The following is a 27351-nucleotide window of genomic DNA, read 5'->3' as shown; positions in this document are numbered from 1 at the left end:
GACTTCTGACTATCTTGCAAAATAGCCTAGGTGAATTAGGCAAATAAAATTTTCACAAACGAATTCAGGGCCAAAAATATGCCCTGTGAAGGTATTCCCAACCTCCTATGTATACCCTTTTCTTATTTCTAGGATCTTGGAATATTGTATACACAACAGGTCTATACTAATCAGGATTCTAACAAAAAATACTTTACATTAATTTTGAGCTTTCAATCTCTTTTTCATTGATTTTAATTTTTTTAAATCTAAACCCTGTTACTTTGGTAGAAGATAAAGCTTAAAAATAGCATCTTTCCAGGAGTAGACATTGCAAGAACAAAAAGAGACATTTTTTGGGTTTCCAATTTTATGTCTGTCTCATGTTTTTTTTGGGGGGTTTTGCAATTCACCCCTATCTACATGCAGCTCTATGCTATATACAAAAAGAACATTAGAAACAATTATACCATAAGATTCCTTATTTTATTCTCCTTTTCAAAATAACTGTCACTATCCTGACAATGCATTCCAAACACCCTGATGAACAATCCAATAATATGTTTGCTTGTTGTTATTTCTATTTACTGATCTGTTGTAAAACTGGTTACTCTGTGTGGACTTGGAAATATCCAGTCTAGTCTGAGTGATTGTACTGAATATCATATGAAAAAAATTACTATGTTAAATAAGTTAAAATGTGATTAATAATAGAAAGAAACATGATAAACTAATTAATGTTAATATGCTGCCTAATATGAAGAAAGAAGTTTTTCATGTTAGCTCTTTTCCATATTGCCTAGGGCTATATGAGACCATTAGGAGGAGGTGAATTTTCAAAGGTTCAAAGAAAACCATAAAATTAGCAATCTATGCTTCTAATTTGTAAAAGGTGATTGTAAAGGTAAAGGCTGCAATTTTTAGCCTTTTACCAAGTTGGTTAGAACTTTAAGTAAAATCAAGGTTTTTTCCTCAAGAAATAATTTTATAAATTTTTAAAACCTTAAATATTGAGTTGGTACTTGTTAATTATACATAACACACCCAAGAGGTAAAGTTAAGGTAAGGTAAAGAATATGGCATTGGACTTTACAGTCCCTACTGGTGGTGCTGATCTCCATTTCTTGGCCCTTCAGCAAGGAAGTGCAATGGGGGGTTGGGGGCCAACCATCCTGTGCTTTTGCACACTCTTCCTGTTTACCTTCCCCAAATTTCTCCAGGTACTCATTTAGAGCTGGGTTGACTCTGGCTGAGCTTATGGAGTCACACCAATGACCCCATCCCAAATTAAATAATTGGGTACACTAGGATTCAAACCCTTGTCCTCTCAGACAAAGGATCTTGAATCCAGCAAACCAATCCACTTGGCCATAACTAAATATACCAAAATGTAATGAAAATATAATACTTTAGTAATAAAATTATGAAAACTACTACAAATAATTATGCAAAGCAGGCTGCCCAGAATGCATTATATTAAATACCTAACCATCTCTCTCTATCTATTAAATGTTTAAGTAAAAGACAGCTATATCATAGTTTATTTCATAAAAGAATAATCTAATTATAACCAAACACAAGAGAAAAACTAGTTTGCTCAGATCAAACAAAGCAAATTTCTTGAGTCTGTTTTGGATATTTAACTAGTACCAACTACTTTCCTTGTACCTTATTCAAGTAGAAGATCTACTTTGCAAAGTTTCAATTTTATTTCACAAAGATTATCAAAGGTTATTGCCCTCTGGAGAGAGGAGCAGCAGAGGTAGGTGCTTCAAGGTATTTTCACAGGAGATCATTAAGGTTCAGGATGTACTCTGGTGTAAGTCTAAGAGCAGTCCAGTACATAAGGAAACATGTTATGAAAATAATTCTTATTTCATAATATGCAGAATAATCCTAGTTAACATATTTGGCAGAGAGAGAACCTTTATCTGCACTTCTTATCTTGAATTTCAGGTTTTCCATTGAATGTTTAAATATTTGTGTCTATTCCCTAAGTTTTGAAAATCCTTCATAAACAAACACCCAAGAACCATCCCACTAATCTAACCTAAATAATCAGTATTTGTCTATTATTATATTTTTGGTAGGTAGCATTGATGGTGCCTAACTACAAATTTAGATTATTAGAAAACAAAACATTAAGTGGAATTCATGTTTATCTTTCATAATTTTGTTTAAAAATCATACAAAGTGAAAGAAGAGAAGATAAAGGTTCTCCCCTGCAAAATATGTTAACAAGGATTATTCTGCATATTATGAAGTAAGATTTTTTCCTTAACATGTTTCCTTATGTAGTGGACTGCTCCTAGACTAAACCTGAAGTCCTGAAAGTTGTATCTATTGGTAAAATTCATGATAAGCTACTTTTTCCTATAAAATAAAACTTTCCTTAATGAATCTAGGGTTAAATATATACTCTATGAAGATATTGCCAAGCTACTAAGTTAACCCTCTTCTTATTTCCATGTCTTCAAAATTTTGCCTATCTGATGGGTCTATAGCCTACCTATTAGAATTTAGACAAATCCACATTATACCTAAATTTTCAGTTTCTTTTTCTTAGGTTTTAATACTAAAATGGGAACCTTGTTTTTTGAGTAAAGTTTTAAGCCATATCAATAGGTTTTTCCTAAATTTAGGAAATGTATTTGCACATGTTTGAAGCTTCATAAATTGGGATTGAGCAAAGTTGTGAAGCTGAAAACACTTTTTGGTAAAATTCTAGTTTGGCTACTTTTTGCTATCTTGGAAAAGGGGTTAGGTTAGGAAAATGAATGGGTAAAATTCTATTTAATTGACTTCTTGCTATCTCGGAAAGGGTTTAGGTTATAAAAATGAAACTTTCAGGGATGGGTCTATAGGCTAAAGTATGTCCCAGGAAGGTATTTTGAAGTACTCACCTCCAATCCTTCCCCCTCCAGAGGGCCCTGAAATTTGCCTACATGACAGGTCTATACCAACTGAAATTTTGACAAAACAACATTTTACCTTAATTTTCAGTTACTAGTTGCTTTTTCTCTGCCTTTAGTTCTGAAAATGTAATTCCTGTTATTTGAGTAGAATTTCAAGCCATATCAATGTTTTTTTTTTTCAAAATTTAGGAAATGTATTTGTTTATCTTTAAAACCTTATAAGATGGAAATGAGCAAAGTTATGAAGCTGAAAACATTTTTGTTGTACTTCAATTAAGCAGAAGATCTATTTTGCAAGGTTTCACTTTTATAACACACGTATTTTTAAAGGTGATCAAAGGTCAGGGCCCTCTAGAGGGAGAAGGAGTGGAGTTAGTTGCTTCAAAATACCTTCCCTGGACATAATTTTGTCTGTAGATTCATCCCTGAAAGTTTCATTTTCCTAACCTAAACCCTTTCTGAGATAGCAAGAAGTTAATTAACTAGAACTTTACCAATGAATGTTACAGGGATATGTCCACAGACTATAGTATATCTAGGGAAGGCAGTGACCTTTGATGACCTTTAAAAATCTTTGTGGTATAAAATTGAAACCTTGCAAAATAGCCTTGATTTTCTGTTTAAATAAAGTATAACAAAACTGTTTTCAGCTTCACAACTTTCCTTAATCCCAATTGATGAGGATCAAAAGATCTGCAAGCAAATTTCCTAAATTTAGAAGAACACATTGATACTGCTTAAAATTCTACTCAAATAATAGGAATCACATTTTCTAATGCAATTACTGATAATTGAAAATTGAGGTTTAAATACTGTCTTGTCAAAACTTCAATAGGTATAGACCTGTCAAGTATGCAAATTTTTAAGACTTAGAAATCTTAAGAGGTTTTACATAGCCTATAAGCTTGGCAATACCTTCCCCAAGCATAGCCTAGGCTATTTTGGACCCTGGATTTGTTGCTGAAAGTTTCACTTTCCTAGCCTATCCCCTTTCCAAGATGAAGTAGCTAAACTGGAATTTTACCTACTTTTCTAGTACTTCATTTAAGAAGATCTACTTTGCAAGGTTTCCCTGAAAGTTTCCAGGATTTCAGGTAGGCCCTATCCCTGAAAGTTTCATTTTCCTAACCAAACTACTGTCCAATATAGTAAAAAATAGCTTATCTAGAAATCTACAAATTTATCCAACCCAACCAGCCTACTTTTCAAGTTAGAAATAAGCCCCAAAACTAAAACTTTGCAAGTTCATTATGAAAGTTGTTTAGTCTATTAAAAATGAATGAAAGCTGTTTACACCTAGTGAATCAGTTGAGCACTGTTTTGTATGATAAGATTTTTTTCTTCAAAAGGGTGAGAAATTTAAACTGATACCCAAAGCAGCTTAGCCTAATGTGCAAATCAAATAAAATGCTTGAAACTATTATTGTAGTTATCTTACTATATTTGGCATATGCTATAACAGGATGGCTAAACAAGGGCGTTTTGAAATGTCTGCGGAAGCTTGCTTTAGCTGTAGGACTTACAGAGCAAATAAACAACTTTACTTTAAATTCAAATTTCTCGCCTATAATGGACACTGTCAAATGTTTACGGGCGGATTATTTTCAAATGAGTTTAGATCAGTATTACTATCCTGGCGTGGAAGAATTCACTAAATCTGAGGTATCTCGCATCTGTTTTTACTATAAACTTAATTAAAAATTTGCGCGTTTGCTACCACCACACGCGCACCGTCAAGCATCGTTCTTTATTATGGGAGGATAATCAATAGGATTTTCACATTCTTTTCCCCTTTTTTTTCCTTTTTTCTCTGTCTATTTCTATTTTCTTTCATTTTCATTCAAATAAATCTACTGCTGTCACTCGTCACTCGAATTTTATTTTTTTTTTAAATAAAAATTAAAACATCAGATCTCGCTACAAAGGCTGTCAACATCGATTCCTTGGAGTTACGGGAAGGAGAATAGTTCTTTTACCTAAAAAGCGTAGAGCTGCTTTTGATTGGCTGATGGCAAGAACGGGCTTGTACAGTACAAAAGCAACCTGCACCTTAAAGGGTGTCTTTTTTATGACTCCTTAATAAGTCTGTTACTAGACTTCTTTCGTTCGATTGGGGCCGGTCACGATAGTCAGAGAAGGAGAAACAACAACATGCTTCGAATTTTCACCAGTCGATAAACTACAGTTCTGTTTTTTTCAAATCCCTTCTTGCAGACTTGACCGAGTCGGAAAACAGTTGTTCGTTTGTGCCTGCAAGAAGTGAATTCAAAAAGGCAACATTTGTCTCATAATTCTTAAAGTATCTTGTTGGCAGAAAAAATTCTACCGGAGACGGATTGCTAGAGAAACCCTGCCTATTCAGCCTTGTCTCCACTTCACGGCTTTTTCTTACCATTTTCTTACGGGATGCTGTCCTGGCAACAATGAAGCATCCAACAACCTCGAATGCATCGGATACATCTGTTGCTTTGTGCAGTTCCGTAAATTACACAGTAAGTTACTATCTGAGTAAACTGTTGTTTGTTGCTATTGGTTGTTTTTGGTGCCTGACAAACAAGAAACTGCCATCGAGAGGAAACTTGTTTCCATCTCGAGATTCTTGACACTAACTGCGGCGGTATGGACCAGGTCGCTACTCCCCCATTTTCATTTCTCTACGCACCAATTGTTTCGTTTGCATCATCGCAGCAACGTTGTCCGTCTTTAGCCTATTCCAAAGCTTTGTCTTCATGTTCGACAAAACTGAGAAGTGTCGGTCTTACTCTGGAGACGAATGGGAGAGACAACATAACTGCAACATAAATTCGAAAAGATTCTCAAACATAGGTTTCCCCGCACTATTTTCCACCAACCGCAAATTTTTCCAGAACATACCTGGTTCAAAAATGTCGCTATGTCTATTTTCCAGAGAGTCTGTCCTAGACTCTAATTCTAAGCACTGCACATCAAGGATGTCTCTTTTCCCCTCTATTTTCCCATCAGCATTCGCTAACCAATTTCGAAATCAAACCATATGTGGTACTAGTGCTCTGACCGATCCGCTCAAAGCAACGGCAGGATCGATGCACTCAAGGCTCTTGAGTTTCATCTTCGCTTTCGTACTTCTTGGCGATCTGCCTGCAGAACTCTACATAATACGACCGGCAGTTTTTTCGGGATTCTGCAAGCTTCAGCAGAATTCGACTGTAACAAATGACACCGAATGTTTGGACCGAGGATCCGTTCGCTCAGGGGAAGAACTACAATTTGGAGTGTCTGGTCCTCCAGCGAGAGTTTCTAAAATTTCTCATGTGCAGCCCTTTCTAACACACTGGACTTCACAAAGCACCTCAATAGCGAGGTAAATATAGTTCTGATGTTATTTAGATTCTGGTGCCCTGGGAACCGGAGTAAGAGTAATAGGCGGGACACCAGCAAAAAACTTGTTTACTACCCTTCTTTTTTTTTTTTTTACAGGAGTAATAAAACATAATTTCCAACAATCAGGGAACTTTCCAGTGGAGATAATTTCATTAAAAAGTTCGGATAAAGGTTCTGAAAGAATGTCTGCAAAGGCTTTAATTAGTACAATTGGGATTTCTAGCGGACAGGTGCTGCACTTTTTAAAGTTTTAAATTTTTGCCTCAACATCCGAGGGCAAAATAATAAGGAAATTGTGAGAGTGTAGATCATAAGCAGTATTAGCAGAGAGGGGAGGGAGGCTTTGAACTATAGAGGAAAGAAATTTATTCAGATTATTGGCTGTAACTGGTGATCTTCTTGTAAATGGATATCAATATTATTATATGTTTTCCCACAAATTTTTTTCATACTTTTGTACCACTGTTTTGGCTTAGTAGAAAACAAATCCTTGACTTTATATTTGTAATACGCAGAAGCAGATTTAGGTATTTCTTTTTTTATACGTTTACGCAGTGAGTTAGCTTCAGATGTTTTACCATTCTGAAAGATTAATTTTAAGCCTATTTAGCTTTTTTAACTGACTAGTAATGTAAGGTTTGTCGTTAGAACACGATTTTACTTTTTTCTCAGGGAAGGACTCTAGGTATTTGGTTTTAATCAGATTTTGGAAGTAAGACACTATAACATTAATGTCATTATTCCCCTTAAGAGCTGGCCAGGTTTCATTAGTGATCTAAGATCCAAACTCGAAAAGGCCTTCATTGGAAATTGGACGATAAGAGAATTGGGTAACAGAAAATGTATGATTAAAGCTGGAAAGGGGCTTCATTAATAAACAAAATGTGCATATTCGTGCAAATCATATCAAGAGTAGTACTTTCATTCGTTGTTAGTATTTTTACTATCTGTTTTAAATTAAGAGAACTACATGGGGAATTTAACTTCAGGTCCATTAGCATCGCCTACAAGGAAAATACCGGCATTTGGGAATTTGCAGGGGACAAAGTCGGCATTAGTATGCAGTTACTGGAAGAACCGCTGTCTTTGTGCAGCATTTTGATTTGAGGAACAATAAAAGCAGCAAAAACAATCAAATTAAAACGGCGTGGCAAAACATTGGGTCTCACACTTACCCAAATGATTTCATCATAATCTGAAAGATTGGGAGTATGAATTAATTTAGGGAAGATATAGTTACCTACTAATAATAATATTCCGCCTCCCATTTTACCTAGGGGGTGGTAATGAGGACAAAGTTTTATGAATTGGTAGTAGTTATTAATTTTTAAAAGGTCGAAGTTCTGTGCCTGGACCTTTGTTACAGCAATTATACCAAATTTTGTGTAATTGAGAGAGGGTTTCTAATTCGGTCAATTCGTCAAAATTCAGGCTCTCAGCGTTCGTAACAAGGAACTTAGGAAAAGTAAAACGGTTACTAAAGCGAGCAGTTGTTTGTTTGCTAATTGTAAGAGCCAGAAGGGAGTAAGAGGAGCGTGGGTCTGGGGAAGGAGAGCATTATTTTCAACAGGGATATTTTTAGCTTGGCTGGGAATTGCAGTGGAATGGAGATGATCTTTTGAACGGCTATTACCTGGTAATTACCATGGTGGGAATGGTGGTTCAGGTCCGTCAAGAAATTGCTGATTTGCAGCAGAGTAGGGAGGTTATACGGCAGCATACTGTAAGTGGGGAGGAAATAAGACTTCTGTATGCGGGTAGGGGGAGGAGGTAACAAAGGGTAAGGGAGGGGAAATCTTCATCGTGGAGGGTTTAATCATTATTGATCTGTGTCCGACGAATTTCGATGAAAGATTTTTGCCTGGGTGCGCTGAACAAAAAAAAAAAAAAAAAAAAAAAAAAAAAAAAAAAAAAAAAAAAAAAAAAAAAAAAAAAAAAAAAAAAAAAAAAAAAAAAAAAAAAAAAGCAGAAGGGAGATGAGTGGGCTCTTACATTTTTTATCTTTCGACAGGGACACTGGAACAGGGCCCAAGGAAAGACGCTTACCCTCTACTACTGGTGACGTATGAGCAAAACTACAACATTTGTCAATGCAAGCTAAAACTAGAAAAAGGTCCACATGGTCAAATTGTACTTAACGGAACTACAAATAACTGACATAAAATTCCAACAAATATTTAAAAACTTGCACTGCTTACGAAATTTACAGCGGTTATGATTAAAATGCTTACATATCACATTTTTTTTTTCCTGCTGAATTTTCCTTAGCTCCATTATAGAAAATTTTTACTGGAGCTTGGTTGAAGCACGAATGTGTTCAGATACACAATTGTCTCCTAATTGGCAAGAACCTGCCAAAAGTATCCCAATAAAAGGCCTATTGTATGTTTTACCTAAATTGAAAGGAAACAGCCATTATAAAAATCAGCCAATATTTGTCTGGAGGACTCAATAGTTTGCGGTTTCTGTCCACCCATTAGAAAAAAACAAAAACACTTCATGAGTCTGTTTTTCCGCCCTCGTAAGGAGTTACCACACCAGTGGGTGCTGTACATCCTTTTTTGTTTATTTTTTCACCCCTTTTGAGCAAAAACTGACCATGCACTCTTGTACTTTGAACACACCTATCGTGTTATTCAAAACTATCATTAAAAATGAATTACTGACTACAGAATTGATTACTCAATAAAAACGAAATTTCTTGGTTGTATCCACGCTTCATGATGTTGATGAAGAGGTGAAAGGGACTAAAACTGAAGCCATAGAATAAAAAATATCAATTCAGACAGAGAAAAATATTCGAATTTTGTCCAACAGAATGAAACTTGGCACAAAAATAACTAAACATTTTTTTTTCATATTTCCGGCAAATTTACTAAAAAACTTACTAAATTTGACCTCGATTTGCTATATTCACTAACTCGGGTCCGTTTTTACTAAATTTAGTGAAATTTTACTAAGTGTGGCAACACAGGTTTAGATGGGTCTTTGCCTTGTTATATAAGTGATAATAACACTGGTAAAAAGGGGAAAGGGCAATCATCTCTACTGAAAAATATATTTTTCTGTATGTCCAGGAAAAATTTAAAAAAAATCCTTACACAACACTTTTTTTTTGTGAATTGGCGTCCCTGAGCGAGACCTACACGGAGCTGCAGATTCGCTTGCCTCAGAAATCTTGTTATATTAAGTAAAAACCCATAGTAACACTATTAGCTCAGCCTGAATTAGGATCTATTTGACTAGTTTTCACATTTCATCCTTTTATCAGAGGGTAGCTGAAGACTTGACTCTTTCTATTTGCGGCAGTAGTTACAGTTGCGCAAATTCAAGGAAATTAGGAACGGGGTAAAAAAAAAAACATTTTGATTATATACTAGGGTGCAATTGTATTGATTCTAGAATTTTTACAATAAACATCACTCAAAGCCATTTTCCTACAAAAATGTAAAAAGAAGCATTTTCAAAATTTTGGGCATGGGCAGAAAACTGAGGGCGGGCATATGCCCTTTTTCACAATTGAAGCACACGGTAGGTTCTAGTCTCTACAAATACTTGTGGTACTTTTTTTGGGGAGACTTCAGAATGCTTTTTTCAGAGTTTCACGCAACATTTTCATTTTAAGCTGTTCTGTCTGTCCGACTAGGATTTTTAATGCACTCAAAACTTTTTAACAACAACATTGGAAAGAGGAAGAGCATGTCCAAATTTTACTGTCATTTTCATATTTAGGCTCCGATGACGCTATTCGTTAACAAAATAATGCCAATAGTTAACAGGAACAATGTTTTCAAAATCAGTGAGACTTGACCTTCTCCACTCCTGGTCGATTTGGTTTCCAGCTCAAAATACTTTTCCATACTTACCAGCGTAGGGTTGTAGAAAATTAAGCTGTATTGGATTAAGCTGTATTGGATTAGCTGGTCAAGGGTTAGCTATTTCAATATATTAGTAAATGTCACAATCGAAATCAAACTAAGCTTGGACCCCTTGCTCATTGAATTCTATGTCAATTAAATTGTTTTCAACGGCATATTCAGGTCTCTTTTATACACAACGTGCTTCCGATTCCACATTTTAAAAAGCAAAGACCTTATGGTTCATCTTTGTTCTCATTGGCTAGAACCTTTAAAATCCAGAATACTAGTAAATTTTTTTAGCCTCCTAAGACCCTAGGTCCACCCCATGGACATTTTTGTCTGAATTTATTTACTTGTGAAGATACAGTCCTTTATCAAATATAGCACTTCCGGCAAATTCTGTTCGATTGATACATAGATACGACTTTTTCCTTTTTTATTGTCTTTACATAATTTACGATTTGAGGATCTAAAGACATAAATATTAGAGAAAATCAAAGAGTGAGGGGAAATCAGTAGAAATGGTGAGACATTCAATAAAAAATGTAATATTGAAAGCTAGCTCACTGAAAACATTCAGGATGGAAAATGATATTACTTTTCATTTTAAGAAACAAACTGGTGGGTCCCTTTCACCATCTCTAGTCCCATTCGGAAACATCACGTCCACTCGACTGGACAACCAATTCCAGTTGAGTAGAATCTAGTTAAGTTTAAATATAGTTATTTCTCTTTATACAAAGGAATAAAGATGTATTTGTGCTAAAACTGGATTCTTAACCTTTTCTAATACTAAGCTAGCTCTTTTTACAATTACCATCCAAGATGCAGCTATTACGTTATTCCGTGCTGAGTACAGCACTAGCAGCCTACAAATACTGCTTCAGAAACTGAGTCGAAAGATGAATTTCTTGCTCCAAAAGCTATCCAAGGCAGTGATCACTCTTTAGTATCTTCTAGTTTTGATTTTGTTGGAGACAAAACTGATGAAATAAGTAATATAGGCTTCCTTAATATTATCGTCAGTCTTGTTAACGTTAGCAGAAAAAAGTTTCGGTTAATTTTAAAGCATAATCTGTTGCACCATGTCTGAGTAATTTATATGACACACAGGATATTATGAGATCATTTAATTTGTTAGCTCAAAATGATTTAAATATTGTTATAATCAGAATAAAAAAGACCCCAACATAATTTTATGGTACATAAAATTAAAAGTAACAAAAAGAATAACGACCGTGAATTAGCTAAAATTCTCCTTACCAGAATTTAGAGGTTTTTGATATCCGGCAAATGCATCACATACAATATTCTTTTGTAAGCGGATTAGTTCATTTTTAAACGATATATTTTGCCTCTTAATAAGAATCTATTGACTTCTCAGCATTTCAAAGGTGGAAAACCTGGGATCAATCTTTTATATTCTTCAATCTTCTCTACCAAATGTCCTTATAATAGATGTACCACTGTTACTCCTTACAAGGAATTAGAAAAAAAGGCAACTATATTTTCCGAACCTATAATAATGATAAATGGTTTTTCAGAGACATTTTTCATCTTGGCAAGCCACAATAAAACTTTTGGCAATTGCTGCAGGAATAGCTTCAGCAGTTCTAGTTCTATGCACATCCAAGAGACTTGGTTCATGGCGGATACCGGTCTCTATCTCGTCAACAGCAACCATTAAGTCATAGTTGATTTCTTCACTGACAACAGAGTCAAACCTAAAAAATAGAGTACTTACGTTACATTATAGTAATAAGGCTACGTTATAGTAATTGATTTTAAGAAACAGTTTTCAAGAAAAGTAAAGAACTGAAAAGTTACTAAGTTCTTATTATTGAAATTTATTTGTTATCAGATACAAACTTCATTCAAGTTCAAAATGATGTGTCGTCTAAAAAGAGGATAAGCTTTACGACCCTGCTTAAAGACGACAAGGCGCGCATAGTTTATACCAGTTAAATAATCCGGCCTCAAGCCATAATTTTCTTGTGAGTTTTATAAATGTTGTTTCACATACGAGGTTGTTGACGTAAAAACCTCGAGAAGAGCCGGGTGAATTTGACTTTTTGCTTTAGAATGTGCACATTCAGCTAGAGTAAGTTTTCGAGTTCCAATCCTTCTCACAAATTTTATTTTATTCAAGATTAAACACGAATCCAAACTTTACTTTTTTGGGGATTTCGGTTTTACCTATTAACTTTGCTGAAGGATGGGATACTGAATCTTACTATTGTCATTAGTTTAGCTAAAACCTGCTTGAAAATAAAATTATTTTACAGTTACAAGGAAAGCTGAGAATATTACAAACCTGTTCTACATTAAATTTGAACTGGTTCATATTTCGTTTTTAACAAAAACTCTAGTTGTTCTATGTATGGCTATGCAATGTTCTAAGTATTATGTTCTATGTTCTAAGTACTAAGTTCTAAGTATGGCTAGCAATGACAACAAAATACCAGATTCTTCTGGTTTAGAACTTGTTGCAAAGGGTCGGGGAAATTTGTTGCCACGTCTACAACATTTTTAGAGAGGGAAAAAGGAAGAAAAAAAAAGTGCTATACTTTGAAATGCATAATGAAATAGCAGTCTAATTCCCTCTCTGTTTACAGAACAATATTAAAACTCAAAATGAACAGCAATTGCTGCGAAATGAGCAGATAGAACCTAAAATAAATAATCACATGCAACTTAAAAATCATAGATATATCTACGGATGCTGTGAAGAAATCAGCAATGAACAAAAAAATTACCACAAATAAGACCGGGACTACCACTTTCCTAAACCGTCTAGAGGCTGGATTATCATTTGTGCTCTACTGAAAACTAGCCTTAACTCGAAATGTGTGTTTATTATTTGTAATGACATTCTGTTTCAATTAGTTATTATACATGAGTTTGAGACGAAAGTGTTGCGCTCCATTTCATCAGTTCGTGGTCTATTGAATCGATCATGCCGGATTTTGGCGTCCCAAGGCACTGTCTGTTCTGTCAATGTGCTCGTTGAAACCAAGACTTCTAGTTTCCCCTATTTCTTGGAGAACTTGATACCTGTCAGGCCTCTGACTCGCTAAATCATACGGTTATGCTTCTTTCTGCCGTTAAACGGGCGTAAATCATTGCCTCATTAAGGAATTGACGTCAACGTTGGGGGGGGGCAGGGGGGGGGGGGCAGGTGCAAGTGCTCCCCTGGGGTTTTGCCCTCCCCCTGGATTCTGAAAAATTTCTTTTTTAGGGTAATCTAAAAAAGGCCATTTTTCTGTATTCTCGTAAAAAAAAAACTGACAACTTTGCCCCCCACACTAGGCATTGAAAAATACTTATTGTTCCTCCTCAATTATCATGAGTTGATGCTCTACATTAAGGTTTCCCACGATATGTACTCTTGCCTTCAAATTCGTCGGAAGCTTTCTCTTCAAAATCTAAAGAGAGGGACCTCGAGACAGAAGAATCTCTGTCTGAAAAGGAGTCCACGAAGACGTAATTTCTTCTTCTGTTCTGTTTAAAAACTATTTTGTTGTGCCACATGCACATATCCCGTTTTCTTGCATTTCGAATAGCATCTATAAGCCCTCTCACTTCATACACCGATTATATCCTTCACATCAGTCTAACTATTGAAAGACTTTTGGAAACTTTCAAAAGCCTGCAAGATGAATTGAGTTTGGTTTTGAATTTAATGGCAGTAAGTGCCAGTTCCATGGTTTCAAATATAAAGAGAAGTTCTTTAATGCTACTAAAGGTTTGATTCATGACTACTTCAACTCACAAGATAGGCCTGAAATTTAAGAATAGTCAGGAGGACCGGAGTAGCCACCTTTAAGAGCTGTGACTTCATCGAATGAAAACTATAATAGAAAGATGATGAAACTTCCTTGGTACCCCCTGCTAGTACATTGTGCATATTTGACATTTTTTATTTATTTGACATTTTATAATATAAAATAATGTAACTTGCTAAGACAATATTACTAAAACAGTGTAAATGCAACTAGCTATTAGTTTTATTTGTTTAAATCCAGTTTCTGTTTATTTTTGGAAAGTTAGTTTGCATTTTTTTTCCTTTTCTTTGTTTTCCGTTCTGTCAGTATGTGCTAAAAACGATAATAACAATAAGAATGAATTAGCAAAATACTAAACAAAATAGCATCAAAGACGTCAGCATCAAATATTTATCAGAGCGTAATGTATGAGTGTTACAAGGAAATGACAAATTGGGGCTAATATCAACGTGATTTATGTTGCAATAGCTAGATCTGATGGGGATAAATTAAAGCAGGTTTTGTGCTCAAAGGTAGTAATATCTTTCTTAAAAATGAAAATCGTTTATTTTTATGTAATCTCAGGACAAACAGGGGCAAGGACAAATCAGCCTAGGCCCTAAATTGAAATTTAACACATTTTTTCCAAGGGAGCAATTCCCCACCCTCACCTGCCAGCGTCCATATTATGCATGCTCCCACTTGCTTTGTAAACCCCCTTGTGAATCACTTGTGTCCGTATAATGTGAATTTCAAAATTAAAATTTTGCTCGCCTGTTTTTAAGGTATGTCAAAAAGAAAAACGGTTCTTCCCAAGGTGCAATAAATAACAGATACAAAAAAAACAAAAAAACATTAGAATAGTTGAAAGCCTTGAACTAGTACTGTTTTTACGTAAATAAGTTAAAAAAATATCTTAGCAACCCAAAAGAATAAATGTCTCTGTGGACTCACTCTGTAGTTTCAGTAACATTCTTAATCATTAATGACTTGCATGAACTTACGAAAATCAAGTACCAGATGGGTAGCATTAAAACTGTTTTTAACCATTATGTTATACAAAATTAATTGACCAGGAAGACTACATGAACTAGTTTCACAAAGCCGCGTTTTTTCCGACGCAAAGCGCCTAGTGCACAGTACATAAAGCACAATTTCAGAACTACTCATTCCAAATAGGTTCCTTTTATCCGCTATAATGCAAACGGCAACATTATAAACATAGAATTAGATAAAAAGCACTAGTTTCTTAACCGATGCGTTTTCCAATTGCTCAATTGAAATATTTAAACACATCTGTTGAATCGTCATGACACATGTAGTTGCAGCAAAAAATGGACGAAATTTAAACCCGTTGAATAGTTACAAAGATAAAAAAGAAGAAAATATACAAAATACATAAAAAACAGTATTATGCCAGCTAAATTAGAAATGAATTACTATAATAAATATAGTGAATAAATAGTAAACACAAAAGAATAGTGGTAACAACTTTAAAGAAGTGCGATTTTTTTTGTAACTTAAAATGCAGTAAATTCATAGCTTTCTAAGACGTAAAAGCACAAGAACGGCCAAACGCCATACATTAACTGATGTAGCATTTCAAGGATTATTATATTTTATAGCGGTCTATAGCTTCGTAGTTGCATTCATGCATTTATTCTTGGGGGTCTAAGATCGTTTTTGAAAGGAAAGGAATCTAACAAACATTTAAAAAAGTTAAGATTTTTATTCGTAATTATATTATACAACTACATGGAGATATTATTAATAATCCACAAAATAATTCTTGTATTATAGCTAAGCTCAAAGAAATCTCTCAATAGCTATCCCAAGTTTAAAACCTTAGAAGAAAAAAAAAGGGTCAATTTAATCGGTGGAAGCAACTTGAATATTTGATATAAAATTGATCAAAAGTAGGCACCCATCAAGTTACCATAAAAACTATTTACTTGTATGCTGGGTGGCTACGGACAAAATTTCGAATCCAAGAAGCTGTCGTTTCGAGATCTCCACTTGCACGTCGTGAAATAAACTTGAGGTATTGACGGATGGTACAATGAGTATCAGCATCCACTTCAACAGAATTCAGAAAATTTAAGATCAATGGAATAAGACCCGGAAAAAATCCTTCCTGAAAAAGTTGTGTTATATTGCCAAGATTATATGAGACGGCTACTGCGTATACACCTCGTCTGTTATATCAGTTTGGGTTTTTAATGCCTAAATTTGCCCATCTTCAGGCTCTAACCAAAAGATTGCATCGTTAATGTTTCCATGATCAAACAATCAAAACAAACCTCATTTTTGGGTCAGTCCGCACACCCCATCATCCACCCAAGAAACTTTGAAACCCTTATCCCTTTAATAGCATTAAATGTTGTTATTTTTTTCAGATTTCAGGGGAGTCAAATTTAAAAAAAAAAAAAAAAAAAAAAAAAAAAAAAAAAAAAAAAAAAAAAAAAAAAAAAAAAAGGGTTTGTATGTATTTATCTTATATATTCAAATTGACCTATCTTAGAAGGGGAGATTTGAAAGAATAAATCAAGGGAAACCAATGACCCCAAACAGTTGCGACTGGGCAGCCCGATTTTTTAATCCTTGTTAAAGTTCAATATATTACCTCTAAGAAAATAAACTAGTCCTTTAGGGTAGATAAAACATATTAACGTAAATGAAATCTTTAAACTCGTCTGATATCTGAGTTTTAGGCAAGAAAAAACAAAACATAGTTTTTAACACATTTATCCCAGTCAATTCATTCTGAATATTTAGGGTCTGAAGTATGAAACCTGTATATCTTTTGAAAGCTGAAATACCTGAACATTACACTTAACCAAAAAAGAAAAAAAAGAACTGCTTGCTTTTTCTGGATTGAGATGCTCAAAAACTTCTTCAAAGGCATAATAAATGAGTAAATTTCTTTATTGTAGGCATCAGTTTTGAACATTTTCTAGATTGCAGAATTTTTGTCGAAAAACTGGCCACTCTAATATCTGCACTTTACTATTAAGGCATAGAATATCTGAACATTAAAAAAAAAGACATAAACGGTTGATATGAAAATTAAACGGTCTTTCATACGGTTGGATTATTTGGCACAGACAAAACGGTGTATATTACAATGCATAAAAACAAATAGTTTTCTGTCTTCTTGAATAGTTTTATTTCCTTACTATACGAGACATGCAAAGGGATGTCACTTACTTCCAACTAAATATGCCATTTCACCAGGAAAGAGCATGATCTCAGGAAAACAGGACTTTATCAAAGGTATTTCCCATATATTACACTATAATCAAAACGCACATTACCGACCAATATTATCATTTGTGTTCCGAATCGGCCAGACAGGACGGAAAAACAGAAAAAGAAACAAACGTTATTAAGACAACAAAGAGCGTAGCCGTTATTTCGGACTGATATTCAGTGTCCGTCTCTAGTGTTAGTTCCAGATAAATAATGCCTAAAGAACTTAGGTGATACAGAGTAAACAATTACAAATTATAAGATACACAATTCAAAACACAAAAATATAAACTATAACCTGAAGAAACAAAACATACATAATCTATGCATGATATATTATATAAATATTACAGCACGATATACTTAATTTTATGTAGCAAAACGTTTAATTTAGGAGTTCAGAGAAGAAATTTCTATTTTGAAAATCTAAGCAACCCATTACATAAAAAAATTCCAATTATTCATTAGCTTTTTAACATGAGAAAAAAATTCCAATTATTCATTAGCTTTTTAACATGAGAAAAAATTATGGTTGTTGTAACATTCATTTCAAGTAATCTAGTTCTTTATTTTTCATAAATCTAAGAATTTAATATGTACAGATTTAGAATTATACTGTCTCCTCTTAATTTTTGGCGTAATCAGTACTTGTTACCAGTAGAAAAAGTACGAGATTTACTTCATTCCTTCCTTTGAGAAGTTGAAAATTTTCACCATATGAGATTTGCAAGCGATCACTGCAACAGATTTAACCATTCATAAAAATTAAGCTATAACAAAATAAGAAGAAAGAAAGATTCAGATAAATAACAAAAATTCTAAGAAATATCAATTTTTCATTTCTGATGAAAAAAAGGTAAGTTGGATCAGGACATTGAGTAATTTCAACAAGACATAAATTCTAGAGTACGAGAGAGGGAGAGAAAGAAAGAAAGAAAAAGAGATAGAGAGAGAGAGAGAGAGAGTATACCTCCTACCTTACCTTTCCATTTACAATCTCATTAACTGTCATTTCTTCACAGCTACTATTAGCAGTGAGTGGATCTTTTCTAAAGAAGAACTTTTCGTTTTTAACTGCATCTCGCTTTTGGGCTCTTTGCATGTTGTCATCAACCTGCAATGAAAGCACCAAGAGCCATGTACATGATAGATAGATAAGATTTTATTTTCACCAGAATTTTCATGGCACTGCCAAATTTCTTTGGTACAGTCACATTAATAAGAGACAAAAAAAAAAAAAAAAAACATCACACTTATCAATCCTCCTGACTTTCGTTATACATTGTTACAAAACTAGGTATAAACCTCTTCGCTAACCGCTGGTGGTCACAGCGTACCGGCTAGAGTTTGTCAACAGGCACTGCAACCCTGCGCGGGGAGTCATTTTATTGTGGATTGAAGGGGAGAAAGGGTTTTTTGGATTGGGTGGATCAAAGATTTTCTTCCGAAGTCCATGCAGAGTTTCTCTCTTCTTTTTTCCAGAGTTTGTATTTTGTCAACAGCTCTTCATACAACATTTCTGCCTGCTTCGAAACTATCATTAGAGCTCTTTCTTAGCTCTTTGGAGCCTGGCGCTTTGCTCAGCCGTCAGTCCAAAATGCCATACAGGAGCTGCAGAATTGGGCGAATAATAGATGTTGGTTGGTTCAATATCAAATCGAAATAAATCAGTTTTCCGTTATTTTTTAGAATACCGATGACCCAAATTGTTGATGATGGACTACATTCTTTCTAAAACTATGACAGGACATTAATAAACAGTATTTTTTTTTCATGAAAAAGACAAGATTACAGCAGGTGCTACAATGCTCTGAAAATGTCTTCCTTTTTTTAGAGCAATAATAAACCAATCCATCTCATTTCGTTTCAATTTATTTTTCTCAGCTTCTATTGGAGGTTGATCACATTTCTCGCAGCAAATTGGCGGCATAAAATTGCAACTAAAATAGAGAGATCCCGTTTTAGCCGCTTAGCTTCAGGAGCCTATATTTCGAAGTTTTTTTCCAACCTGGCACGTTCTAATAAAAACAAAGCAAGTAGCGGTAAACATGGACAAAAGCTACCGTGCTATGCCAAAAATAAACAAGTAAAGAAAAAATCGGTCACCAGGTTGTGCAATAAAAGCAAAATAATTCTCGTATTTTACAAGGAAGTTACACAAGCATCCTTTCTTCACCGAAACATGCTCTCTGATTAGTTTTGTTTTTGGAAAATTAAAACCGTTTGCAAAATTATAAAAAAAAGGATTTTGTTCCGTTGGATTTTTCTTCTCTTTTTCCAGTTATCTTCCATATACAAAGATACTAGACAAAGTCAGGAAAGAAAGATATTTATCCCAGTTTCTTTTTAGAGGGGTGACAAAGGCGAAAACAAGCTGTCTCTTAAAATTTATCCCTGATGAGGATTGAATTAGAACATTGATTCACTTTTACTCGCATAGTTGTCTTTCGATTCGCGAAAACGTAATTTGCTAATTGGAAAAAAAGATATAGATATTCAAAATCAGCAAATCAATTCTGTGCAGAGAGGACTTCAGTCTACAGCCTGGATTACCAGCTTTGACTTATCGGAACATGTCTAAACAAATAATTCTAGGTCAAGAACCAAGGCACCAAATCTTACCTTTGAAATAGGCATTAGGAAATTAAGATTGAATGACAACATGACTCTGGTCAGTAAAACAACAAAGCATACAATGGCAGCATTTTCAAAATCAGTGAACTGGACTTCACAGGGTCGAAATTCGACTCTCCAACCAACTGAACTATGTGGGGGTGGCGGCTTAAATCTCATTGTTTGCCAGTTTGTGGATTGTATATTCTGAAATCACAAAATATTAGTTATCTTAGAAGGGTCTTTAATACCACAAAAGCCAGATACCCTGCTTTGGTAGGAAAAGGGGTACATCCTAAAAACGGAACCTCTTGTTCTACGAGAATGAAATTTTTAGGAATAGATCTACAGACCAAATTTGGGTTTTCTATTTCTGCCTGCTTCTATTTCTACTCAAAGTATTCAAAGCTTTTAATTTGTTCTTCAAGTTTAATAAAGTGTATGCTTCTCTTCAAATTTAGATTACCAGGTCAAGGTGTTTCCTAGGATTGGAGAAATATTTCGAGCCAAATCGAATTTCTTTTCAAAGTTGGAACATATTTCCATGCGCAAAATTCGCCTTTATATCGTGTCAGCATTAAACTCGCAGCTATAGAGAGTCACAGTTAAGCTTGTTTTTATACCGAGTAAGGTTTGTCTCGTATTTGCGGTTAGCATCTTTTTTTTTCGACATATACCACAACGATGCTAGCCCCTCACAATATCCATCAACTGAGCATATTTGTGGACTAAAAAACTAATGTCACGCTATGTGATCTGCTCGTCAATAATAATTGATCTTCTTTCAAAAAAGCTACTTGTCTTGGCTTTAAAGTTGATGTACCAACCACGAGCCAAGTTTCTAATATCACTACTCCTATTCTAACTATTGAAAAACTCAGTTACTAAAAATTCACATTACCAAGTATCCATACAACCCAATATACCCTAATCTTAACTCTACAAAGCTTAGCCCCCCTCCATCCCAAAAAAATAACAGAAAAACTAAAGAAAACACGGTTCGAATGGCAAATCCACAAACATAAAAACCATAAAACAAAACATGTTCATTTCGACTCCCTTCCAACTACTTATAGCAACAGCTAAAAAGAAATACGAGATAAAAGCACAAGAAAATAATATCAATTAAGCATATCCAGGATACCTTGTTAGTTACATTCATGAATGTTATTCACAATTTTAAATTTCCTATTTAGTTATTTCACCAAATTCAACTCAAATTATGGAAATTTACGTCATCGTCGATTTGAGGCGTTCGTTCACATACCCCCAACAACAATCACCCTTTCATCTTACTTAACCATTCAATAATTTTATGATGTTTCATGACGATTCATTAGAGGTATTCTTAGATTTTGGCTAAATTTATTGGTATCCCGTAGTTCTTTCACATAAGATAGCAATATGTTCCAAAGTTGGAATCGAGCAGAAGGCAAAGACCTTGCATTTACTAGATTGAGATCCGAATGAGGTTAGCACTACGCAAGTTGTATTCATACGGTGAATCTACAAATAATAATAATAAAAAAGCAAGACATTGACCACTAACATACATGTACATACACCAACGCAAAGTATAGCCAACCCGGAAAGTGGCCTAACTTGCAACTCTTGCGTAGTCAGTCGTACACACTGAGTTCTAAGTATGATGACAACTTAACACTCTTATTGCTTTATTTTGCCCAATACTAGAAGGAATATTATGCTTATTAAAAGCAGGTTAGCGAATACTAACGTAATACAGTAAATATAGAGTAAAACATACTAAGAAAAAATGAAAGTGTAAGCTCCGATTTCTTCAGTAATAAGAGAGGTATTAAAGCTTAGGAAGCAAATGCGATGATGCAATAATCCCAAACGCAGAAAACAAGCTGAAAAACTCAATTGAATTCATGAATAGAGAGACCGAGTAGCAGAAGATGGCGGTGCTTAAGAAAATGGTAGAACTAGTGAATATGGCACCAGTAAGAAAATGTTCATTTTTTGGATGCCTAGGTTTTCTATTTGTTATTGTAAGAAATTTTCTTTGGAAATAGGGCGAGGAAGCTGTCACATATCTAAAGAACTGTGAGATTTTAATTAAACTTCAATTTGAAACTGGCACTTTTATGCTTGTCAGCTAGAAAGAAGCTGCTCACTTGAAAAAAGATAGATGGCTCTAAGAAACGAAAGCTTTAAAGTGGAACAACTTTAAACAGTCGTTTCCGACATTGACGATTAACTCAACTTTTGACTAGAAACAATAGGTTATAACCCTGGGAAATATACAAACCATGCTTTTTAGCCCAGAAATTATGCAAAACTTTTCAATATGTAATATCACACTCATTTGAGAGAGAAAAATGGGTTTATTAATATAAATAACAAAATAAAACAAGCAAATTGCCCGAACCAAAGCTTAATCCCACCTGAGGTCAAAATTTCCGTAAAAACTGTTAAATTTAGCCCTCAACGCTTTCAAACAGTTAATGGGTGTCGAACTGTAAGCAAGGAGCGTCTCGGCCCAATAGTAATTGAAACTCTAAAAAAAAAACAATTTTGATAAAAATTAATTCTTCAAAAGAATCGGCCTTTTACGCTGATTCCAAGTAGATAAAATCCATTGAGTTTAATACTACCTATCAAAATTTACGACCCCGAGAAAATTTGCCCGAATTTTGAAAAAGTAAGGGAACACCTCTAAGAAGTCAAGTGATGTTAATGAAGATAACACCAAAGATTTGACATATGAGAGAATCCTGTTGAAGAGGCTTCAAGCTCCTATCTGCAAAAATATGGAATTTTGTCGTTTTTTTTTACCAGAAGAAAGATCACGGATCCGGGTTGATTTATTCTTTGTTTTCCTAGGGGTGATCGCATTAAATCAATTGTCCTAGAGGATGGGGAGAGGACCCATTCAAACAGGAATCAAAAGTTCTAATGCTCTTTCTAAGTGACAAAAAGATTGGAGGTTAACTCTCATAGCCCTTTTTTCCCCAAAGACATCCGGTTAAAATTGCAAGACAGCCGATTTGATTTAGGAGTTGAAAGGTCCAATAAATATACCTCTGGGAATTACATGGACCCCAACAACCCCTGGGGAAAATGCTTTAATCTATGCAATTTGCCAACGAGCGGAAATTATTCCATATATGAGAGGGACTGCCCCTTCCTTACCCCTCACACTTTCCGCTAAAGTTTGAATTTTCATCCCAATTCTATAAGAACGACTACTAAAACACAAGGTTCGTTAAGTTTAAAGGAAAAATATTTCTAAGGAACTTTGATACTTTAGTGCAGAGAGCGAGGTGTGGAAGGGGTAACCCACGTCATTTACGAAATATTTTCTGTTCATTTTAAAATTTTAACATTGCTGCTAACTTCCAGTTGAATTTTTTTTTAATTTCTCGTCCTGAACTCAAATGGCTGACAGAAAAAAAAAACAAACAGGAGAAAACCAAAATGTTGCTACCGCAGCACAAATAGAAAAAAGAACAGACAAGAGGAGTTAAACAAAGAAAGAAGGGGAAAGCATGAAAATAAAAAAGATAAAATACTTCGAAATGGTCAGTATTTTCCTCATCATCTAAATTGATTTTTTCACTGAAGAGCGAAACTGGATCACGAATGAAAAGATGCGCTACATGTCGAGCAATGGGTTCGCTGACATTGGCCTCTAACAAAGTTTTATACGCTTCTTCGTTTATAACTAATGGGATGTCATTATATCTAAAAAGAAAAAGAACTCAAACAAATATTCAGTGTTTATACTGCAAGTTTATGACAAACTTTAATCCATCACAACTTTCATACCGAATGATTCTAAAACAGAACAGAGATGGTAAAAAAGAAAGGAATTAAGTGCCCAGCTTTTTTCATTTCTTATTATCATCGTTATGACAAGTTCGTAGGGTTCAATAAGGGAGGAGGAGGCGCTACAGCATTATCAGGTAGCCTAAATAGATTCATGCCTAGCAAAGCATTGGAAATAATAAAAAGCTGACAGTTAAGTACAACTAGAGGAATAAAATTACAGTAGAGCATAAAAAATAGCCTAAACAATTAACATCTTTTAAGTTGCTCTCTTTTATCAAAGAATCGATCACTCTATCCTTCAACGTCTTTAAAGTGAATTGACAACTCAAAATCAGCATATTTTTGTTCTTTCCACTGAGTGGAGCAATTATTCATTCCATAGTGGTTTTTTTCTGAAGAAATCTTCACAATATTAAGATATCTTAAGTATTTCATCCTATCGTAATATCTGAATTCCCACTTCTTTCTATTACTAGCATTAACGGCATTGCCAAAACATCTGAGATTATGTTTAGTTTATGTCTTGATAAAAAATCTTATCTTTTTTGTTGCTGAATATCTTCTTTGTTTATTAGAATAAAAAGTCTAAAGCGTGAAAGATAAGGAAAACCAACTAAAAATAAGTTCATTGGCAATGCTGCGATATTTGATTATTACGAGTTAACTACATAATACATATTTTAAGTCAAACTACCATATTTTTTAGCAGCTGGATAAACCAAATGCTTACCTTGTACCTTCCTCAGATATATAAGAACTGATGGAATCATATCTTGACTTAGGAATAAGATATTTATCCTCCTTTAGCGGCTCCAAGCCCCTTTCTTCTCTAGTTCTACAATCAACAGATTGAGCAATAACGTTCCATCGACAGTCTGTATCTGCTAGAAGTCCTCGGTGAACTGGTGAAGCCGCAGTGAGAGCTAGCTACGAAAAGGCCATTACTCAACTTCAGATAAACTATTTATTGGTTAAATAATAATTTCGAATGTTAAAGATCACAAAAGCACATGTGACTTGAGATAAAAAAAAAACTGCTCGTTTCAATTAAACATTAATAACAACAAAAATTTTTACCATTTAGCGTTCATGGGCAGTATTGATAGTAATAAACTTTGCCAATATGCTAGGGAATTTTACGAATTTATTAGCCAAGTTTGAATTTACGAGTATTATGCAACTTTACAAGATTTATGTTATGTTAACCTTTTCTGAGGGACAGCGCTAGCCTTCGGCCCTTAGGAATGTCTGATCTATATTAAATTAAATAAAAAAACTAGTTTTTTTAACTGAAAGTAAGGAGCGACATTAAAACTTAGAACGAACAGAAATTGCTCCGTATATGAAATGGGTTGTCCCCTCCGCAATCCTTCGCTCTTTACGCTAAAGTTTTTAATTGTTTTAAAAATTAGAATTGTGGCAAAGAGTCAGACTTTAGCATAAAGAGCGAGGGATTGCGGAGGGGACAACCCATTTCATATACGGAGTAATTTCTGTTCGTTTTAAGTTTTAATGTCGCTCCTTACTTTCAGTTAAAAAAACTAGTTTTTTTATTTAATTTCTGAACGTTTTTGAATTAATGCATGTTTGATTTTGGCTCTCCGCACATAAATTATTAAAATGAAATTTGAATATTATTTCTTTTTTTAGCTAAATGGCTTTCTCTTAGTTTTAATTTTAGTTTTCTCTTAGACGATTTTGAGAAATAAGGGGTGGGGAAAGAGCCCTGTTGCTCTCCAATTTTTCGGTTACTTAAAAAGGCAACTAGAACTTTTAATTTTTAACGAACGTTTTTATTAGCAAAAAATGTACGTAATTTAAGAATTAACTTACGTAACAAACTTTTATATTCTTACTTTATTATGTATATGAGGGGGTTTGTCCCCTCGTTAATACCTCACTCTTTACACTAAATCTTAAGTTTTGTCCCAATTCTTTAAGAATAACCCCTGAATCAGAAAGGCCGTAGAATTAATAGTTTAAATTACTAAAAATACTTTAGCATAAAAATCGAGGTATTTATCTTCTCCTAAATACCTCGCTATTTATGCTAAAGTATTTTTAGAACCCTTCATATGCGTAATAATCTCTGTTCGTTTTAAGTTTTAATGCTACTCCTTACTTTCAATTTAAATACTCTTTCATGTTTATTTTTTCATGTTTTTTTTTATAGTAATGCTGGAAGATCCCGCACCCTTTTCACTGAATTTCTCTTCCCCATGGCATATTCCTCCAAGGAAAGATCCTCCCACATAGCCCCCTCCCCTCAACCCCATCTCCAAACAAAAAAAATCCCACTGAAAACGTCTGTACGGTTCCCAATAACCATTACTGTATGTAAACACTGGTCAAAGTTTGTAACTTGCAGCCCCTCCCCCAGGGACTGAGGGGGAGTAAGTCATCCCCAAAGATATATTTATTATAGTTTTCGACTACGCTGAATAAAATGGCGATCTCAGAATTTTGATCCGTTGACTTTGGGAAAATAATTAGCGTGGGAGGGGGCCTAGGTGCCCTCTAATTTTTTTGGTCACTTAAAACGAGCACTAGAACTTTTCATTTCCGTTAGAATGAGCCCTTTTGAGGAATTCTAGGACCACTTGGTCGATACGATGACCCCTGGGGAAAAAAAACCCAAATAAACACGCACCCTTGATCTGTCTTCTGGCAAAAAATACGAAATTCCACATTTTTGTAGATAGGAGCTTGAAATTTTTTCTATAGGGTTCTCTGATACGCTGAATGCGATGGTGTGATTTTCGTTAAGATTCTATGACTTTTAGGGTTGTTTCGCCCTATTTTCCAAAATGAGGCAAATTTTCTCAGGCTCGTAACTTTTGACGACAAAGACTAAATTTGATGAAACTTACATATTTCAAATCAGCATAAAAATCCAATTCTTTTGATGTATCTTTTAGCATCAAAATTTCGTTTTTTTAGAGTTTCATTTACTATTGAGCCGGTCGCTCCTTACTACAGTTTGTTACCACGAACTGTTTGAAACAGGCATCTGATTCATAGTATCAAATTGTACTTTTATAAAGGTAGATGTGTTTTGGAGTGCCACTACTACTTTCGTAACATTTTTCTGATTAAAGAGCGAGGTGTTGAGTAAGAGGGCAAACCCCCTTCATTTACGCAGTAATTTCAGTTCGTTTTAAGTTTTAATGTTGCTCCTTACTTTCAGCTGAAAAACCTGTTTTTTTTGTTTAATCTAAATAAGGTTTGGAGTCTGAAGCATACAGAAACAAATCTAACTGCAGCCTCAGTCACAAGTGAGAGCGGAAAGATGAGGAATGTATCCAAAATCTTGGAATTCACGTATCTAACAGAAGGGCTTGTCAAATCTCAACCAAAAACTTCTTAGTAACTAAAAGGCAATGTCCTAAACGTCCACTTGGGCCGTTTGGACACATCTAAACTGTTCCAAGTTTATGGAGGGGGGAGGGAGATACACAAATTATTATCACCGAAGTTAAGAGTCAGTATCCTAATTATACCAATAGTGAAAAATGTTTGCATTGGATTTACTAACGCTTCAAAACCTTAGCAAGCGTCTCAACTTCAATTTAAAAAAGAATATAGTTTTTAAGTTTTTCAGATCCAAGTTTGTATATCGCAGATGTTTTAAAACCCCAACCAGGACATCTCATATAAGAAGTTGCTAGATCTCAACTAAAATTGGTCGAAAGTAAGAATAAGCGCCCTGGTTTTGCTTTTCGCCTTTAGCCGGGCCGCCCTTGGCGGAAGGGGGATAGGCGTGTTAACTAAATTCCTGTCAGAAGAATATCTAACCAAAAAGGTTTATCAGGCCTC

General features: G+C 34.6%; 2 protein-coding genes across 6 annotated transcripts in view; both read right to left on the bottom strand.

The window, feature by feature from the left end:
• LOC136031222 (uncharacterized) overlaps nt 1-11474 on the bottom strand; it is a 49624-nt gene extending 38150 nt beyond the window's left edge. Inside the window, exon 1 of the mRNA XM_065710620.1 lies at nt 11378-11474. The gene's annotated coding sequence lies outside the window, so the exon portion shown is untranslated. The remainder of the gene's footprint in view (nt 1-11377) is intronic.
• A 126-nt stretch (nt 11475-11600) lies between these two features.
• LOC136031221 (glutamate--cysteine ligase catalytic subunit-like) overlaps nt 11601-27351 on the bottom strand; it is a 76100-nt gene continuing 60349 nt past the window's right edge. For all 5 annotated transcript variants that reach the window (XM_065710615.1, XM_065710614.1, XM_065710619.1 and 2 more), the window contains 6 exons: nt 24266-24462; nt 23277-23448; nt 19750-19947; nt 18110-18241; nt 15831-16012; nt 11601-11838 (listed from right to left, as the gene is read on the bottom strand). In XM_065710615.1, the coding sequence (XP_065566687.1) occupies nt 11655-11838; nt 15831-16012; nt 18110-18241; nt 19750-19947; nt 23277-23448; nt 24266-24462 (1065 nt within the window). In that variant the 3' untranslated portion in view covers nt 11601-11654. The remainder of the gene's footprint in view (nt 11839-15830; nt 16013-18109; nt 18242-19749; nt 19948-23276; nt 23449-24265; nt 24463-27351) is intronic.

The sequence above is a fragment of the Artemia franciscana genome, chromosome 9 (assembly GCF_032884065.1).
Source record: "Artemia franciscana chromosome 9, ASM3288406v1, whole genome shotgun sequence".
Taxonomy (NCBI): Eukaryota; Metazoa; Arthropoda; class Branchiopoda; order Anostraca; family Artemiidae; genus Artemia; species Artemia franciscana.
This window is presented reverse-complemented; position numbering and strand designations above follow the sequence as displayed.